The following is a 17,732-nucleotide window of genomic DNA, read 5'->3' on the forward strand; positions in this document are numbered from 1 at the left end:
GATGTCACCCATGTTGATGATCCGGCATGTCTTGCAGAGGTTGCCGTGGCAGGGTTGTGTGGTGTTGTGGTCACTGTTCTCCTGAAGGCTGTGTAGTTTGCTGCGAAGAATGGTCTGTTTGAGGTTATGTGGTTGTTTGAAGGCAAGAAGTGGGGGTATGGCGATGGCCCTGGCAAGATGTTCATCTTCATCAATGAGATGTTGAAGACTCCAGAGAAGATGTCATACTGTCCTAGCTTCTCCGCTCTGGAGACAATACACATCTCTTTAATCTATGCCTAATGCTATCTCCACTCACATTGTCTGCATCTTTAAGACTTGAATAGCAGGTTAGCTGTAAAGACTCACATTCTAATCAGTATTCTGTAAACTGTGTGTGCCTTTACATGTTCTGTTTGAGACCAGAACTCTCCACTCACCTGATGAAGGGACAAACCCCAAAAGCTTGTGGGTTTACTATCAAATAAACCAGTTGGACTTTAACTTGGTGTTGTGAGACTTCTTACTGTGTTTACCCCAGTCCAACGCCGGCATCTCCACATCATGACTGTTAATTTGATGCAGTTTGCCTACCAGCAGTCACTGCTAGGTAAAGCAAGTATCTACTGGTGTTACATGAATTATATTATAATTTAGTGTTTTGGCAAGACTGAAGGCCTTAATCCTGAGACTGGTTGAATAGTTCCTCAATAATCAGATAGCAGTTTCCTCCAGAAGAGAAACATTTGCAGCAGTCATGGCATGTCAGTAAATTGAAGCAGGATTGCAGCTCCTGATTTTAGCACCAGTGATGGATTTTTAACACCCATTTCTGACTTTGCTACTATCAACTTTGCAAACATGCTTTATTGCTATGGTTACAGTTGAGCATGTTTGTGCTAGTTTCATTTTATGCCACGGAGAACTGCAAATGCTAACACAATAGGAACCTGACCATGTGGAAAGCAGTGACACTTCATTCCTAAAACTGCAACTTGAGCTCCACTTTTTTAGCCGAACCCAGGAATGAGATGGGTTCCTACCTGATCCACTTTGCACCCTGTGTGGTTTGACTCCAGTGGTTCATGAAATCAGGAGGGACGCAAAATGTGTATCTATCCCAAATCCATACATCCCCCACCTAGGTGGATACGACTGTAGTCTTATCAACTGACCAATTTTACACTTTTCAACCCAACGGTGCAATGCTTTTGTCAAATTTTCACCCGGATAAAGTCTTCCTCTTTTACCTGTCAAACTGACACTGAATGCAAGATAGAACAGAACGGCCACAGCCCATGAGGAGAAAACTCTGCATCGGTTAGGTTCCAGAATATTCTAGCTACACATTGTCCACAAAGTTCGTGGTTGAATAATCTATATGGAAATTCATTGCTGAAGCACAGCATGGGCCATTGATTCCCAATGAAAGGTTCTGAGGCATGAGCCACTACGCATCAAATCTAGCCAACAAAATGTTTTAAAATAGTTTTGGTGCTATTCTAAAATCAATGACTCGGGTAAAGCAGCAGCAATTACAGCAGCTTTGAATCTCAACTTCCAACGTTTCTTTCCATGTTCTTTTTAGGAATTTGAGATAATAGCACAAATTAAACTGTTACAGTCTGCTTGCAATAACTACAGCATCAATCCAGTCCAGAAGTTTCTAAAATGGTTTCACGGTCAACAATACTTGACTGACAAAGAAAGGTAAGAGGGTATTGCAAACATGTGCTGATCAAACCATCAAGGGTTGTATAATCTTCCACCATTAATGAGCTTGACAGTTCCCTGTTATAAATATTTTTGTGATGGGAACCATACAGCACACAAGTTCATTCAGCCCATCTTGCCTGTGCCTGCTCAAAGATTGTTTTAAAAAATAGCCGCCTACTCTAATCCCGTGTTTTAGCAACTGGTCCGCAGCCTAACTAATTTAAAAAGGTACTTGGATTATAACCTGAAAGTATCTGCCTCTACCAACAAGAATTCAGACACTCACCATGCTCTGGGTGGAGAAGTCCATCTACCAATCACCTTAAATCTGTGCCCCCTGGTAATTGAACTCTCCATTAGGGGGAGCTGGGCTTTCCTCATAGCCTCAATTTTCAAGCCCTGATGACATTCCTGTAAATCTCCTCTACTCCGGAGGAATTATGTTGTTCCTGTAACATGGCAGCCAGGACGGTACATAGTTCTAACTGTGGCCTAACTGGTGTTTTATATGGGTTCCAGCATTACATCACTGCTTTTGAAATCTATATCTTGTCCAATAAAGCAAACATTCCGTATGCCTTCTGTATCATAACCATCTGTATTGCCACCTTCAGCGACCTGTGGAATGGACTCCGAGGTATTGCATTTCAACTACCCCTCCAGTTTATTTCCTATTCCCTTGCAACAACTTCAGGTTCAATTCCATTTGCCAGTTTTTCCACTTGCTCAACCAAATCATTTTGGGTGGATGCACAAACACTGCCATCATATACATGTCTTTATATCAGTATGTAGTAACATGCACCAAACAAGTAAGCCAATAGTTATAGGAAAAAATGAGACTTTGAATCAGAAACCATGTTTTGAGTTTCTACTTTGAACACATCTGCTGATCCAGATGTAAATTATGCTACTTTTTGAAGTTTCTGCTCAAACATGTTTGAGCACCACTGGCCTTTATCACTCACAATTGGTCAGCATTTTGGAAAGTGATTTTTTTAAAAATAATTATACAAAGTGTTTGCCTCAAATTATTCCTTGATGTACTGCTGTTTTATTAATTATGTCAAAAACCCCAAGTTTAATCAATATCTCATCCTCCACCTGGGATTTGAAATAATTGAAATGGACTTGTAGAAAGCTTTTATACAGTTGCATTGAATTGCAACAGTTGGCTTCTTAGTAAATGAACAAAAAATGAGCTTAAATATTCTTGCACCTTTTACACCACCTCAGGCTGCAGACAGACCTGCTGAGCCATTACCTGGAATGATTCATTTGAGCTGGGAGTATGGCCATTTTGTGGGTGGGGGAAGCTTTTATTATTTTCCTTTTTGGAATGACTTGGTTGATTTTGGGAAGATTGCACCAGAAATGTTGGCAGCACAAACTCTTGCCCTTTTAATGTTTTGTCTGCTCCCATCATTGCCAGTCAACAAGATCTGCTCCTCATTTTGGTATCTGTACACCTAGCACATGAGTGTTAGTCACTCAGTGAATGATGGACCAACTCCTTTCATTAACAATGAGTAGCTGCCCACCATCAGCTGTGTGCACTCATGGGTCAGTTTAACTCAGTTGGCTAGATGGCTGGTTAGTGATGCAGAGCAACGGCAACAGATCAGGTCCAATTCCAATATTAGCTGAGGCCAGTAATGAAGTCCCTGCTTTCCCAACCTTGCCTCTTGCCTGAAGTGTGGTAATCCTCTGGTTAAATCGCCACCAGTTTATACTCCCCATCCAAGGGGAGAGTCGTCTTTGGTCATCTGGGACTATGTCGACTTTACCTTCATGTGAAAATATAGATAAGGCCAGGAACTGCTGGTGACTTTACAGCCTAATGCTAACTACTGCACTTACTACTGCTTTATTTTCCTGTAACTGATGTTCAGGTTGGATGATTTTGTTCCCTTCAGTATGTCCCACAAAAAGGCAATGATGATAATGGTGGCTGTCTTCTAAGAATGTCTGACACATGAAGTTAAATTCATTTCCATCTGCATTTCATGTGGTACAAAAGATTGCAGTTCCAGTAGTGAGAAGCAGCAGTTAATCATTAATCAAAGTGCAGTGTTCTCCTGCCTGAAAATAAGTGCCTTTTGGAAGCAAATTAATCATTCATGCAATTTTTTTGTCTGTACAAATGAGTTTTTCAAAATGCCAGGAATATTAAGCAAAGACATCTCCTTATTTTAAATGAACCTTGTCTGAAATATTGTTATCTGCCATCCTGCAGCTATCGTGTGTCCTGTGAGCTAGAGGCAACTCCTGATGTTAGTCCGACATCACCAAAACCCAGAAAGAGTATAGTGAAACGCCTCAGCCTGTAAGTATCATAAACAAAGGGTGGAATCTCATCTGGTTGCTTTCTTTGTAATAAGTACCAATAGACAGACATGATGTGCATCAGTTCCACCATGAATGTATATTTTAATTTGTGGCCAAAATTTTTTACTGGAGTGTGAAGATTCGGTGGTTGATAAAATTTAGTTTGAGATAATGTGATAACCGTTGGGGTGGTTCTTGCCTCGAGCCTATATCTGTTGTCGACTAATTGATAGAGACTGATTGCTAATGACTAATCAATGACTCCATTATCATTGTATCATTTGATTGGACCAGATAGTCTTGTCTAGCAATTCCTATGTATCAAATGATAGCCAGCGTATACATGGCTAGACCTTTCCAAATTTGCACTTTGAGGAGGAATCTCAAAAATGGATTAAAATGAAAAGGCTTTGAGCATTGTTGTGTGCCTACATAATAAAAACTGAATGGAGTTGATTATTTGAATGCAAATCCAATCATCTACATTCCATTTTCTCTAAAGTTTACTGTTATGTGGATCAACGAACAGCAAAACAAATCTATCTGCAACTCTATCACTGGTGATTCATGTTTGAAGGTCAAATGTACAAATTAACATGCAAGTGTGTGTGCATCAAGATTACAAAGACATTTTGTTCTCAGATTGTCCCTGTCGCAGTAAAGCACCATCTTTTATTTATCTCCACATGGGCAAGGACTAAACAATGTGGAGGTTGAGGGAGAATCACTCGTTACTACTGTGTTGTACCTTGCAGTAGTCTGTATTGCAAATTGTGATTGTTTTGGTCATAGAGAATATTGAAGTCGAGGCAGAGAAACATATATTCATTGCCTGGTATATCATCTTTCTATATAATTGGGTTGGCTTTAGTTGCATGTTATAAGTTCATAAGATATAGGAGCAGAATTAGACTCTTCGGCCCATTGAGTCTGCTCCGCCGTTCAATTACCCTTCAACCCATTGCCAATTAAAAATCTGTCTAACTCCTCAAATTTACTCACTGTCCCAGCATTCACTGCACTTTGGGGTAGCAAATTCCACAGATTCACAACCCTTTGTGAGAAACAGTTTCTCCTCAACTGTTTTAAATTTGCTACCTCTTATCCTAAGACTGTAACCTCTCATCCTAGAATGCCCCACAAGAGGAAGCACCTCTTCCACGTCTACTTTATCCAAACCTTTTATCATTTTGTATACCTCTTGACCTCCCCTCATTCTTCTAAATTCCAGAGAATATAGGCCTAAACTGTTTAATCTCTCTTCATTCAACAAGACCCTCATCCCTGGAATCGATCGAGTCAACCTCCATTGATTCCCTATCCTACTTCCCGGAATCCTTCTGTTCCTTTGCCCATACCTAGCTCTGTAATTTTCTCTGGCCCTGGGGGACCTGTACAGAGATTCTGCTGATTTGATTCTGATCATCTTTGAATTCCATCCTCCCCTCCACATAACAATTGGCAAAAGACTCCTCGGCATGTTAGATCCTTCATCCTAAATTGTTCTGTGTGTGCCCACCATGAGCCTCCAGAAATCTTATCTGCCATCTGCCCGACTACAATGAAGTGCTTTGAAACATTTAACCACCATAAAGATGGGATGTAAATGCAAGTTCCTGTGTACATCCTTGTAAAAGTTTTTTGTGCAGTTTCTATCAAGTAAGTGTTGTTTTGCCCTTAATTTTTCTGAAAGATGAATTTTATTAAGTACACATTGGGAAATTTTGTGCACTAAATATTTAATACCAGATTTTCACATAAGAGATTAATGGCAGGGTTGGAATAATACACTGAAAAGTCTAGGCTGCAGTGTCATCCGAACACACAAAACAAAAAACCTCATGGATTTTTCCAGCAAAAGAGGGAAGATCTCCGCAGGAAGCAATTACTGCCCAGGATCTTCAGGGAGCAATTTTCCTACCTCTATCTCAGTGAGGAATTAATCACGCATCAGATCCACACTGCAAACTCCTCTCTCACCCCACCTCCCCCACCCGCCACCACCCCCACCTGAAACCAGACGTTTTGCAAAAAATAACCAGCTTTTTGGGGTCTGAGGATATTTAGCCGTAATTATTGAGATTATCACTTCAAAAAAAAATTCAACAAATCAGCTTTTCAGGAGTTTTTGCAGAGACTAATAGTATGAAATTCACTAATTTGCATATAGATAACACTGCAATCTTGCAGAGCTTATGGAGAGCATAGGGTGACAGGCAATTCCTGGGTATTCTACACTGAAAATTGTCAGCTTCAGTGACTGGAGTCTGTTTTGCTTTCCGTACAAAATCTGTTGTTTAAATATGACATAACAAGCCCTTTGCTGTATATTGCATATAAGACAACCCTATTTTCTGACTTCAAAAGTCATGGTTTTTCCATAACGCTTATACTTTCAGTCCTGTTTTGCTACACTTGTATTTGTGGCCTCAATTTTTCACCTTACAAATGCATTTTTTCTCCCTCCGATACATATAATGCTGCACAAGAAATCAGACAGGCAATATGGGCTGTGTTGTGAAGATTTTGTGCGGGTTTATGATGTAGTAGACCCCATGTGGTTAACGACAAGGAAAGCGACTGCTGAGGCCGCACTGTTCACTTTTACCTTCACCGTACAAGTCAACCCTGTTTGCAAGAATTTTTCTAGGTTTCAAAGGACAACTAAGGCCAGAATTCTCTGATGTAAGCCCTGCCACCACTGTCAGTGACAACAGTGCTGAGGCAGCAGTGACCACTGCAATAAGTTGCATAATCAACTGTGGGTGGGAAAGAGTATGTACCTCTACTTCAAAATATGTCCATGTATTGGGCCATTGTTGGGTAACCAAGTGCCACTTTAATCAGCTGTAAACTCTTTCTGTAGAATGCAATGACTTTTAATAGTCTTCTAGTATTTTTGCTGACTGATCCTTTTTCTTCATGCAGCCTATTTCTAGGAGGAGATGGTAATGCAAACGGCACTCCGACTAAGAGCTCTGACCAGTCTAAACCCCCCGAGAGTGGGAGTTCAGCAGAGAGCATCAAGTCGGTCAGCGTTTCATCAAATTCCAGCAGTTCAGAAAGCGAAGAGCCCTGCACTTCATACGCTTACGCTCAAGAAGGACCCCAGAAAAAGGTGACAGAGGCATTTCTCACAAAACATATTGTGGGAGTTCTTTGTACTTTGTACTTTGACCATCAATGGGATACAAGGGTGCTCACCAACACCTAACCTGATCACTGGTTCTGCCTGCCCAAATGCAGCATGCCTTTCTTCATGGGCACATAATATCTGATTGGGCTAACACACCTCTTGGGAACAAGCTGTCATCCTTAATTTGAATGTATTAAAAGCGACAGCCTCATAATTGGCTTCTGCCTGCAATATGCAACCCCAGATTACAGCACTGGTCAAAGTTTCAGATCTGCAGGTGAGACTTCAGTCTCAACAAAATTCAACCCATGTTGTTTATAAAGCCATCAGATGCCAGAAAATTTATAATTAACTGCATGGAATGCAAACTGATTTTGTTCATATGAAATACAAGCTTCTTTTGCATAGATTTTATTAAATATGTACAGAGGCAGATCCACGTCACAGTAATAACCAATATCATGAATTTAAGTTTGAAACATCTTTGATAGTGCAGGCTGATTTTTATGGTAAATTTAACACACGGGCTGTTGTGACCAGAACAACTTCATGTGTGTGGTCCACAAAAACAGCACTTTGGATCAAAATCTAACAAACTACTCCACCAATAGCAACAAAGCAATGCAGCTCTGCTTGTACATCAGAGTCCCTCCTGACTGCCTGCTTTGTTTCTTTTCTGCACTTGACCTTTAGTTATTCTGCAGCATATTCTCCAATGGCGAGTGATATTTCTTGGGAGATTATCAATGACCTGGATCGTCACTTAGAATATGTTGACGACCTGTTCTTTGGAAATTTCAGTAATTCAGAAGTTTTAAAATACCCTCCCTCTTTATAGATTCTCCTTTTTCAGTCCTTGTATTCCATCTCTCCAATAATGTTACTGCATTGCCAATACCCTGCATCTCAAGATCTGCATTAAAGTGATTTGGCTTTTAATTCCCTTCTATCTTCCTGTGTTTTCTTGTCTCCTTTTCTGGTACTTTGCCTCACCTGCACAAAGCATCACCACTGGATGTATTTCATTTCAATCAGTGTCAGTGGGTGCTGCAAGTGAGGAACCAGGTGAGGCAGGCAGGATAACATTCCTGTGAGTATGGGAGTGCTCAACAGTGTGTAAACCAAAATCCCAAAGGGGCTATTTGACGATTTAAGCATAGCTTAAATATCTGAATGTAATGGCCCACCGGGCACTTATACATATGTGCTAAATGATAACTGCCAATGTTGGCTTGGCGACTAGTAGACATTAGATGGTATCATTCATCAGCATTGATTTTTGGCTTGGAAGAATCACAAGGTAAAGATTTCAGTATAACTACCTTGAAATTGTGCATTCCTCAAGGCCAAACTATTGTGTCCACAATGTCCCTACTTCTGAGGGAATGGCAGAAAGTTTGTGTCAAAGTAAATGTAACTGGGAAGAAGGACCTCTCTGAAATATAATCATTGGCAATTTTTTTCTAAAATAATTCTGCAGTCACCCGAATCCTTGTCTTCTGCGGACACCTCCTGCTCCTCGGGAATTACATTCCGAGTATCGCCGCCGCCAGCATCGTCAGTATCGCTGCTGCCAGTATCATCGTCGCCAGTATCACCGCCATTACCCAAGCCGACCAAGGTTCACAAGTGTTTTGCCTCAGTCACTCAGTCAGGCAATGCAGGTCCCATGCTCGACAAGCAGAAAGAAGATAGCTGTATTATACAGGTCAGCCTAGAGAATGACGATGGAAATCTATACAAAAGCGTTTTGGTAAGTACGTGGATTGTTTTCTTTATTCATGTTGTATAAAGGTTGTTAATTTCTGCCAGTACAGACATAATTGCAAGAGGACATTTATTTTTGAGGGCAAAAACTGGCCTCTGAACCATTTGTTACCACACAGTCATACTCAAGATGACTTGTGTGACTGTGACCAGTGCTACTTCACTGTCAACTTTCCATGTCACTGAAGCTTTTGATTCCTGAGCGCTCTGACCATTTCAGCTTTCTTATAGAATGTTGTAGCATTTTGTTTGAGTTTGGAGCCTTTTTTTAAATGTCCTTACTCATTAACTATACAGAACACAACAAGGTGTAGTACTTTAATATGTTTATTTAAGGGATGAGCTGTTACTAATTATGTACTATTTCCTCACCCCTTGTGCAACAATGCAGTTAAGAGATACAAATTGAAATCTAGGTCACTTGATTACCGCATGACTAACTATGGGTAGTTCTGGTCCTCCTGTTGGCTAATTGACTAATTTTTGCCAGGCATTCCTTGGGGCTTGCATGGAATTTAAAAGAATAGAGAATAGAAAAGAGCAAAGCAAAAATGGAGGTGATGAAAGGGTGCAGTTTAATTACCAATGATAATTGTTTAACTACGCTGCTTTTATCTCTTAACCAATTTTGTATCCATGTTGCTACTGCTTCTTTCATCCCAGTGGCTTCAATGTTGCTTGTACTGTGCAGTACTTTAGCAAATATCTTTTTGAAAATCTTTAAGTACTCTAGTCACTCGAATAATTTAGTGAGGTTAGTCAAACAGATTCATGCACCTATCATTTGACACATTTTTTCCTGAATAATGAAGATGGCAATTAACAATATCAAACAGATACGCAATCTCCAGATCTGATTGGAGGAATTTAGCCTATCATCTTCATCTGGACTGAGACACTTCAGTGTGTACAACCAATTAATTATACATATTAGTTGTAGACACACCTTGTGTCTGAAACAGCACCTGAGCCAAGACAGCCATTAGAAGTTGAAATTATTTCAATTCTGCTGTTGTTCAGGACAGTCTTCTTGACCCAGTTTGGTTAAGATATTGTAGAAATTATTTTTCACTTGAGATTGAATAAAGTCAACAAATTAAAATATTGTTTCAAACTGAAAATTTGCAATGCAGCATGCCTCATGAATGCTGAAAGGAATTGCCCCATTTAATAGATTGGAATTGCACTTGTAATCAGTATTGCCATCAATGTACAGAGACTGGGTTAGTTAAAATTGACTTCCTTTAAGAAAGATCCACACAATTTTCCATACAAGCATTCTGAATATATCGTGATAGTCTTTCATAATGGGGGAGAGCTTTTCTAATGCCAAAGATGTATGCAGAAACTTTTCTATCATAAGGTACCAATCCCACCAAGAATAACAGGAAACTTGGAATGTGTGAAACATATGTTTCTCTGTTCTATGCGTCTTCACAAGATTACACTCTGACAATGCTATGAATGTGATGCCAACTGGCAGAGATCCAGCTTGTGAATTCATAACATAACATTGCCATGTTTGAACTTGGCACAAGTAAATTCTTTTCAGTGCTCAGATTGATAGCTTGTCATGGGGATGGAGCTAAGGTACACATGGAGCAATCTCGGGAGACCAAGCACATCTTCGCTGATATGCATCCTGACAGGTTAATCAGAGTGGTGCGTGAGATCACTGCAGACAAAGTCTGCACCAGTAACTGGACTAGTCCTTCGGCAGCTGACCATTCCCAAGAGTTCTGTTACCAAATGACAGCATGAAATTCATTCTTATGAATGATAGACCATCCCTTTCTTATGCTGGAGGATATTATCATTAATCAGGAGGTATGTTTGTTAATTTACAGTACCTTGAATGTCTTGCAATTCATCCTGGAACGACATGATTTTTAACATGTCCAAAATATGAAAATACTGAATATGCCGATCAAAGATACAAAAGGTTGTAGTTCTCGGATATTGACAATTGCGAATTGATGGGATCTCGTACTATAACATTGTTGCTCTTCCGTATATTTACGAAGAGCTTTGTTTCTGAGTGGTTGGAAAAATTGTATTTGTAAACCACGGACTGCAGCTTAAAAGAAGAAAAGCGTGCACAGTCTCTCAATTGGGAAAACTTCCCAATTCTCTCAAACAAATACCCAGATCTGCCAGTGTACTTCATCTCATGGGATCAGCCATTTGCTGGACTGCTCAAACTTGAGCTGGGAGAAATGAGCTCCAGATGTAACATAGGACTGAACAAAAACCAAAAGGAGTTTGTTTAAAAAAAACACTGCAGTACATTTTGGTCACTTCAATATCCTGTTTACCTACACAAGTCCAGTGTTTCAAAATTTGAGGCAAATATTAAGTTTCTGAACTCCATTCAGGGACTAAATGTTGCTTCATGTCACAATTATTTTTATGAATCACTTTTATATAAACGTGAACTAATATTATATGTCAGATTGAGAATTGAGCTTTTAGCTCTATGAACAATAAATGTTAAAAGTAAGCAAATGGTATAGGGGAAAGAATGGAGCATTTAAATTGGTTTTGTTTTGGACAAATTTATTTGTTTGCTTTAAACTACAAATATAGGTAAGGTTGCCCAGGAATCCTTGTGGTGAAACACTGGGCTCTGTTTCTCTCAGATATTTAAGCATGTTCCCTCACTGCTCATAGCAAATGGATTTTGGTGCATTGAAGGCAAGTTTTTGCAATACCAGTCCTAAGACATTACAGTTATATAAATGGATATTATTTCTCTGTAGCTTGTACAGTGTTTAATACAATGCCACTATATATCTACTGAGCGAAAACAGCCATTTTTAAGGGCTTGCACTTTTTTTATTATTCCTAAAGAAAAGTAAATATTTTTTCTATTTAGGTGACAAATCAAGATAGGACATCTGTGATTATCCAGAGAGCCATGTCCAAGCACAACCTTGAACCAGAACTGATGGAGGATTATCAGCTCATACAGATCATCTCAAAAGATAAAGGTGAAAATTGTATCTCAATTTACGATAAGTAGCCACCTTTTGGCAGCAGATTGGTATTTTCTTTATATTTCACCAAAAAGCTTGGAAAATCCATATTCCTATTATTGAATGGCTCCAGTTGCACTCAACTGGATCCAACTTGGAGAAATAAAAATAGAGCTTGAAAAACTCAGCAGGTCTGGCAGCATCTGTAGAGAGAGAAAAACAAGTTAAAGTGATACAGACTTGATGTTGACTCTTTTTCTTTCTCCGCAGATTCTGCCGAACTTGCTGAGTTTTTTCCAGCATTTTGTGTTTCTATTTCAGATTTACAGCATCTGCAGTATTTTGCTTTCTTTCCAACTTGGAGGAATTTGAGTTTATATTCCTCAATAAGTAACAATTGTCAGGACCTAATGAAAGCAACTAATATCAACCAATTCTCTGAAAGCAATATTGTGTTGAAAGATGCACAGCTGGAGTTGGTTGCAAATAGTTAACATTATTCTGGTTTCTTCTTTCTAATCCAAGCCAGGTATTTTGTGGGGGGAGAAAAGATGCAAGAATCATTATTTTGAAACTGAAAGCCTTTTTACCTGCCTTTTTTTGGCCCTCTGGCAATTTAGCAACGAAACAAAAAAATTGAATGGGGTTTAACGTCTGTGGTAGGTAAAATGTTAGAATCCGTCATTAAGGAGGAAATTGCGAGGCATCTTGAAGGGAATTGCTTGATAGGGCAGACGCAACACGGTTTCATTAAAGGGAAGTCGTGTCTGACAAATTTACTGGAGTTCTATGAGGATGTGTCTAGGGCGGTGGATAGAGGAGAGCCGGTGGATGTGGTCTTTCTGGATTTTCAGAAGGCGTTTGATAAGGTACCTCACAAGAGGTTACTGCAGAAGGTCAGAGGACATGGAGTTGGGGGTAGGGTGTTAGCGTGGATAGAGGATTGGTTGTCAAATAGGAGGCAGAGAGTGGGGGTCAATGGGTGCTATTCGGATTGGCGGATGGTGACTAGTGGGGTGCCCCAGGGGTCGGTGCTGGGGCCTCAGCTATTTACCATTTATATAGATGATCTGGAGGAGGGAACCGAGTGTAGGGTGTCGAAATTTGCTGATGACACCAAGATTGGGGGAAAGGCAAATTGTGCGGAGGGTGTGGAGAGTCTGCAGAAGGATCTAGATAGGCTGGGCGAATGGGCCAGGAAATGGCAAATGGAATTTAATGTTGGCAAGTGTGAGGTGGTCCACTTTGGTAGGAAGAATGGTAGGAAGGACTATTACTTACGTGGCGAAAAACTGCAGCAGGCGACGGTGCAGAGGGACCTCGGGGTCCTTGTGCATGAGTCGCAAAAACCCAGCCTGCAGGTGCAGCAGGTGGTCAGGAAGGCGAATGGGATGCTGGCCTTCATAGCGAGGGGGATTGAATATAAAAGTAGGGAGGTCTTGCTGCAGCTGTATAGGGCATTGGTGAGGCCGCAGCTGGAGTACTGTGTGCAGTTTTGGGCGCCGCACCTGCGCAAGGATATTTTGGCCTTGGAGGGAGTGCAGAGGAGGTTTACTAGGCTGATACCGGAGTTGAGGGGGTTGAGCTATGAGGAGAGGCTGAATAAACTAGGCTTGTACTCGTTAGAGTTTAGAAGAATGAGGGGAGATCTCATTGAGACGTATAAGATGATGAATGGGATGGATAGGATAGAGGTGGAAAGACTCTTCCCGCTCAAAAAAGACAGTAGGACTAGGGGGCACAGCCTCAAGATAAAGGGGGGGCGGTTCAGAACGGAGTTGAGGAGGAACTTCTTCACTCAAAGGGTGGTGAATCTCTGGAATTCTCTGCCCGTTGAAGTGGTGGAGGCTGCCTCGCTAAATATTTTTAAGAAGCGGGTTGATGGGTTTTTGATAAGAGAGGGGATTAAGGGTTATGGGGAGAGGGCGGGAAAGTGGAACTGAGCCACGACAGATCAGCCATGATCTTATTGAATGGCGGGGCAGGCTCGAAGGGCCAGATGGCCTACTCCTGCTCCTATTTCTTATGTTCTTATGTTCTTATGTTTCTGCTAGTTTTCTACTGAGCCAATCAGCACTATCAAAATGCATGTGTAAATAACCTTATACATTTCCTTTGCTTTTCAGAGCTTGTGATTCCAGACAATGCCAATGTGTTTTATGCTCTGGACCCTTCAGTGAAATTTCACTTTATTCTGAGAAAGCGGTACTGCTGCAGACGACAGGTTAAGCCACAAATCCGGTCATGCTTGACACTACCCAGATCAGCGCATAGACTAAGCAAGGTTACTCTGTAAGGAGTGCCACTTTTCACACAGCTATACCCATTGAAGCTTAAATAAAACACCACTTAGTATTGAAAAGCCTTGTATTATATGTGAATAAATTACCTTGATAGTATTTTACTTAAATTATTGGACACTATGGATAGCATTGTCCAAACACTTAACTTGAATGCAATGCTTGTCTGCTGTTGAAACATTTTGTACATTGGCCCTTCTGAAAGAAGGCTGTCAGATTAGATCCTGTCACCAGAGTCTGCTGGTGAGCTACAGACTTGATGAAGATCATATGCTTGTTGGAATTGGTGGAAGAGGAAAATGTTTTTGTTACATATGAATTGTGTGACTATTTGCAAATGAGCTGGTCTGCAGTTCCTCCACAATCACTTTGTAACCAGTGAACCAACTGCCATCTAGTTAATTGGCCGAATGATGACTACTTCAATGAAAGTAGTTGGATTGGTCCTTGAGCTCTTCAGCACACCTTTCCTGCCTTCCCTCTTTATTTTTCCAGCAGCTTAACCACCTTCTGGAATATACAGCATCAACTTGCCTTCAACGAAGACAACTGCAAGAAATTATGGAATAGTTTATTATTGCCAATGATATTGCACTTGTTTTGAATTGATGTTCAGCTTTATACTAGAACAATATAGAATTATTATTTTTTGTATATGTATTTGTAAATGTAAACCTTTTTGGGAAAAAAATCTTTAAAAGCTGCAGAGGGGACCAGATCACCTGAGATATGAATACTTGTTTTTTTTGTCCCTCATTTATCTTGTATTCAATTACTTAGAACTGCCATTATTTTGTGGGCTAGCCTACAATAGTAAAAGAATAAGCAATACCCTTTCTGTGTTAAACTACGGATCTTAGTAGTTAAAGCATAAATCAGACACTAATTCATTGCCCTCTTCATTTTTATGCAATCACTTCTCAGGTGTAGGACAGCACTGACTATATATGTTCGCTCATTAGATTTATCCCCAAAAAAACCCTTTAAAGTAGCAACAAATGCCAAGAATGTCAAGAATTATCAAATTCAGATTTGCACTATGTATAAATTAACCACCAGAAAAGGCAAGTGCTGAAGCACTTTAACATTTCAAGCGTCTTCCACACATGATGCTTCAGTGTCTTTCCCCCAACATGAATTGACGTGCCTATGAGTTGTGGTGAGGGGGGGATTTAGGGAACTCACCACTTAATTTTTGGAGGTCCATGTATTTTTCTTGTTGCCTCCCATCAATCCCTTGCTGCCCTGAATAGGATTCACTAATCAGGCACAATTACACAAGACCACTTGTCACTAAACAGGTTCAACATCTGTGCGAGCAACACTTGGGCACAGGTATTAGAGGAAATCATCTGAGTTATTTGTATACTTTTCTAAGTGTACACTTAAATACTTTCCGTATTCCTCATATAATTTGTTTTAAATAAAATGTTACTAAAATTTCAAAACATTCATGCTTCATTCTTTTGAAATGGAAGGCAGGACCTGATATGACCAGATATGTTATGATGGATCTACTTTAGTTGAGAGTTTACCTTCATGTGAACCATACCATCTGGCATTATGGACAGTCCTATTCTAGAAACCAAGGGCAATGACTGATAACTGCAGTGTTCTCATGTTTTTGCAACAGCTGATCAAATAATATAACAAAGCCATGCGCTCTTCAATGATCCAGTGGTTGATTTGAAAAGCAAAATGGCTAACCTTCTGCATTAATCATGTACAAGTTGTGGTGTGAACATTGAGTGGCCAGCTTCGGCATTTCCCATTTTTCTAATATCTTGCCCCACCCCATGCTGAAATCTTTAACTTTTTGTTTTGTTGTTGCCTTTGGTATATTCTCAATCTCTCCTTCCCAGCTCCACCTTTTTATCACTGCTAGGTAGTTCAGATTTAAAGTGGGTTGCCATGTGTAGTTGGAAAAGTCACAAGGGTGGCTACCTCGCACACAAAGTTACTTGGGAGAGACACATTAAGCAGGCACTGACTTTTAGCAGACCATCCATAGCGGTTAGTTAGCACTGCTGCCTCACAGCACCAGGGTCCTGGGTTCGATTCCCAGCTTGGGTCACTGTCTGTGTGGAGTTTGCACATTCGCCTCATGCCTGCACTAGTAGGGGTCAGGCACTGTGAGATACTAGTGGATGGGGCAGCATCCATATCTGTCACCGACCTACTCTTACTCACTACAAATAAAATGATTTACCTAACCGGGATAGGGGGAAACAAAACACCCACTCACATGAGTGAGACCACATTAGTAGAGATAAAAAATCTGTATATACTAATGAGGGTTTATGTGTGCAAAAATAACAAGGATATAATAATGGGAAATAATCTGGTCAAAGAATAAGATTTTGATAGACTTGGAAAGGGAGAATTAATCTGGCCAAGACAGGATGGTCGTAAAACTAGAATAGGGAAACTCAAGTCACCTCAACCATTAAGGTGACCAGTCATCACGAGAAATTGGGAATTAGAGACAGGAGGGTTCGGAGCCATCTGTGCTTCCGTCCTCAGGGTGTGGGTTAAAACAAAGGTAAATACCAGTTTTACTAAAAAGTGCCCAATAAAGGGGCTGGGACTGGAACATAAGCCACACTGACAATACCCAATAAAACCAGAGGCAGAGAAAGTGGTAGTGGAGATAGTTAAAGTGTTAGTGGAAAGGAAGATTCTGAGAGAAACCACAAGCACCACTAATTCCCCAACATGGCCAGTGAGCAAGCCTGACAGAAGCTATAGGCTCACGATAGATTACACCAGACTCAATGAAGTCACACCCAAGTTGCACCCCATTGTAGCAAGTCCTTCGACAATCCTGAATGGCCTGTCACAGGAGAACAAAATATGGGACATAGCCAATGAATTCTGGTCCTTACTGTTGGATCCTGAATCCCAACACAAATTTGCCTGTACCGTGGGGGACAAACAGTACACTTGTTTACCACAGGGATTCCATAATAGCCCTGCTATATTCCATCATGCAATAAGTGGCATCCTGAATGGTGTAGAACTGCGAGAGGGTAGTACGGTCCTACAATATATAGACAACATCCTAAAAGCGTTGTAGTCCAAGTCAGGGCATCAAGAAGCCTTATATTTGGTACTGAATGAATTAAAAACCACAGGGTTAAAAGTGAGCCCCAAAAGAAGGCACAAATCAGGAAAACATGGGTCCTATACTTGGGACACCTTATATCCCAAGGCCTTAAAGAAATGTCAACGGACCGAAAGAAGGTGATTTTAAAAAAAAGCCATGACCGGTCACCATAAGAGGCGTCAGAAAGGTGCAAGGATTATTCAACTAGAGCCGGCGTTTCATCCCAAGGTTTGCAAAATTAGCAGAACCCATACAAAGACTAGTCAAAGGGGGAAAACCAGCTTTAGATCCCTTAAAATGGGAATCCAAGTAGGAAGAGGCTTACAACAAACTGAAAACAGAACTGATATCAGCCCCAGGACTAGGATCACCAGATTCTAATAAGGACTTCCACATCCATTGTAGTAATAAGGGAGGGTTCTATT

The 17,732-nt window shown here is 40.6% G+C and overlaps 1 protein-coding gene across 1 annotated transcript in view; it reads left to right on the top strand.

The window, feature by feature from the left end:
- Nucleotides 1-14,541, top strand: part of LOC145348586 (ral guanine nucleotide dissociation stimulator-like 1) — an 82,683-nt gene extending 68,142 nt beyond the window's left edge. Inside the window, exons 19-24 of the mRNA XM_080196774.1 lie at nt 1,568-1,689; nt 3,932-4,021; nt 6,952-7,141; nt 8,640-8,912; nt 11,802-11,916; nt 14,028-14,541. Coding sequence (XP_080052900.1) covers nt 1,568-1,689; nt 3,932-4,021; nt 6,952-7,141; nt 8,640-8,912; nt 11,802-11,916; nt 14,028-14,197 — 960 coding nt within the window. The 3' untranslated portion in view covers nt 14,198-14,541. The remainder of the gene's footprint in view (nt 1-1,567; nt 1,690-3,931; nt 4,022-6,951; nt 7,142-8,639; nt 8,913-11,801; nt 11,917-14,027) is intronic.
- The last annotated feature ends 3,191 nt before the right edge of the window (nt 14,542-17,732 follow it).

This window comes from Carcharhinus amblyrhynchos, chromosome 9 (assembly GCF_965287045.1).
Source record: "Carcharhinus amblyrhynchos chromosome 9, sCarAmb.v2.hapA, whole genome shotgun sequence".
NCBI lineage: Eukaryota > Metazoa > Chordata > Chondrichthyes > Carcharhiniformes > Carcharhinidae > Carcharhinus > Carcharhinus amblyrhynchos.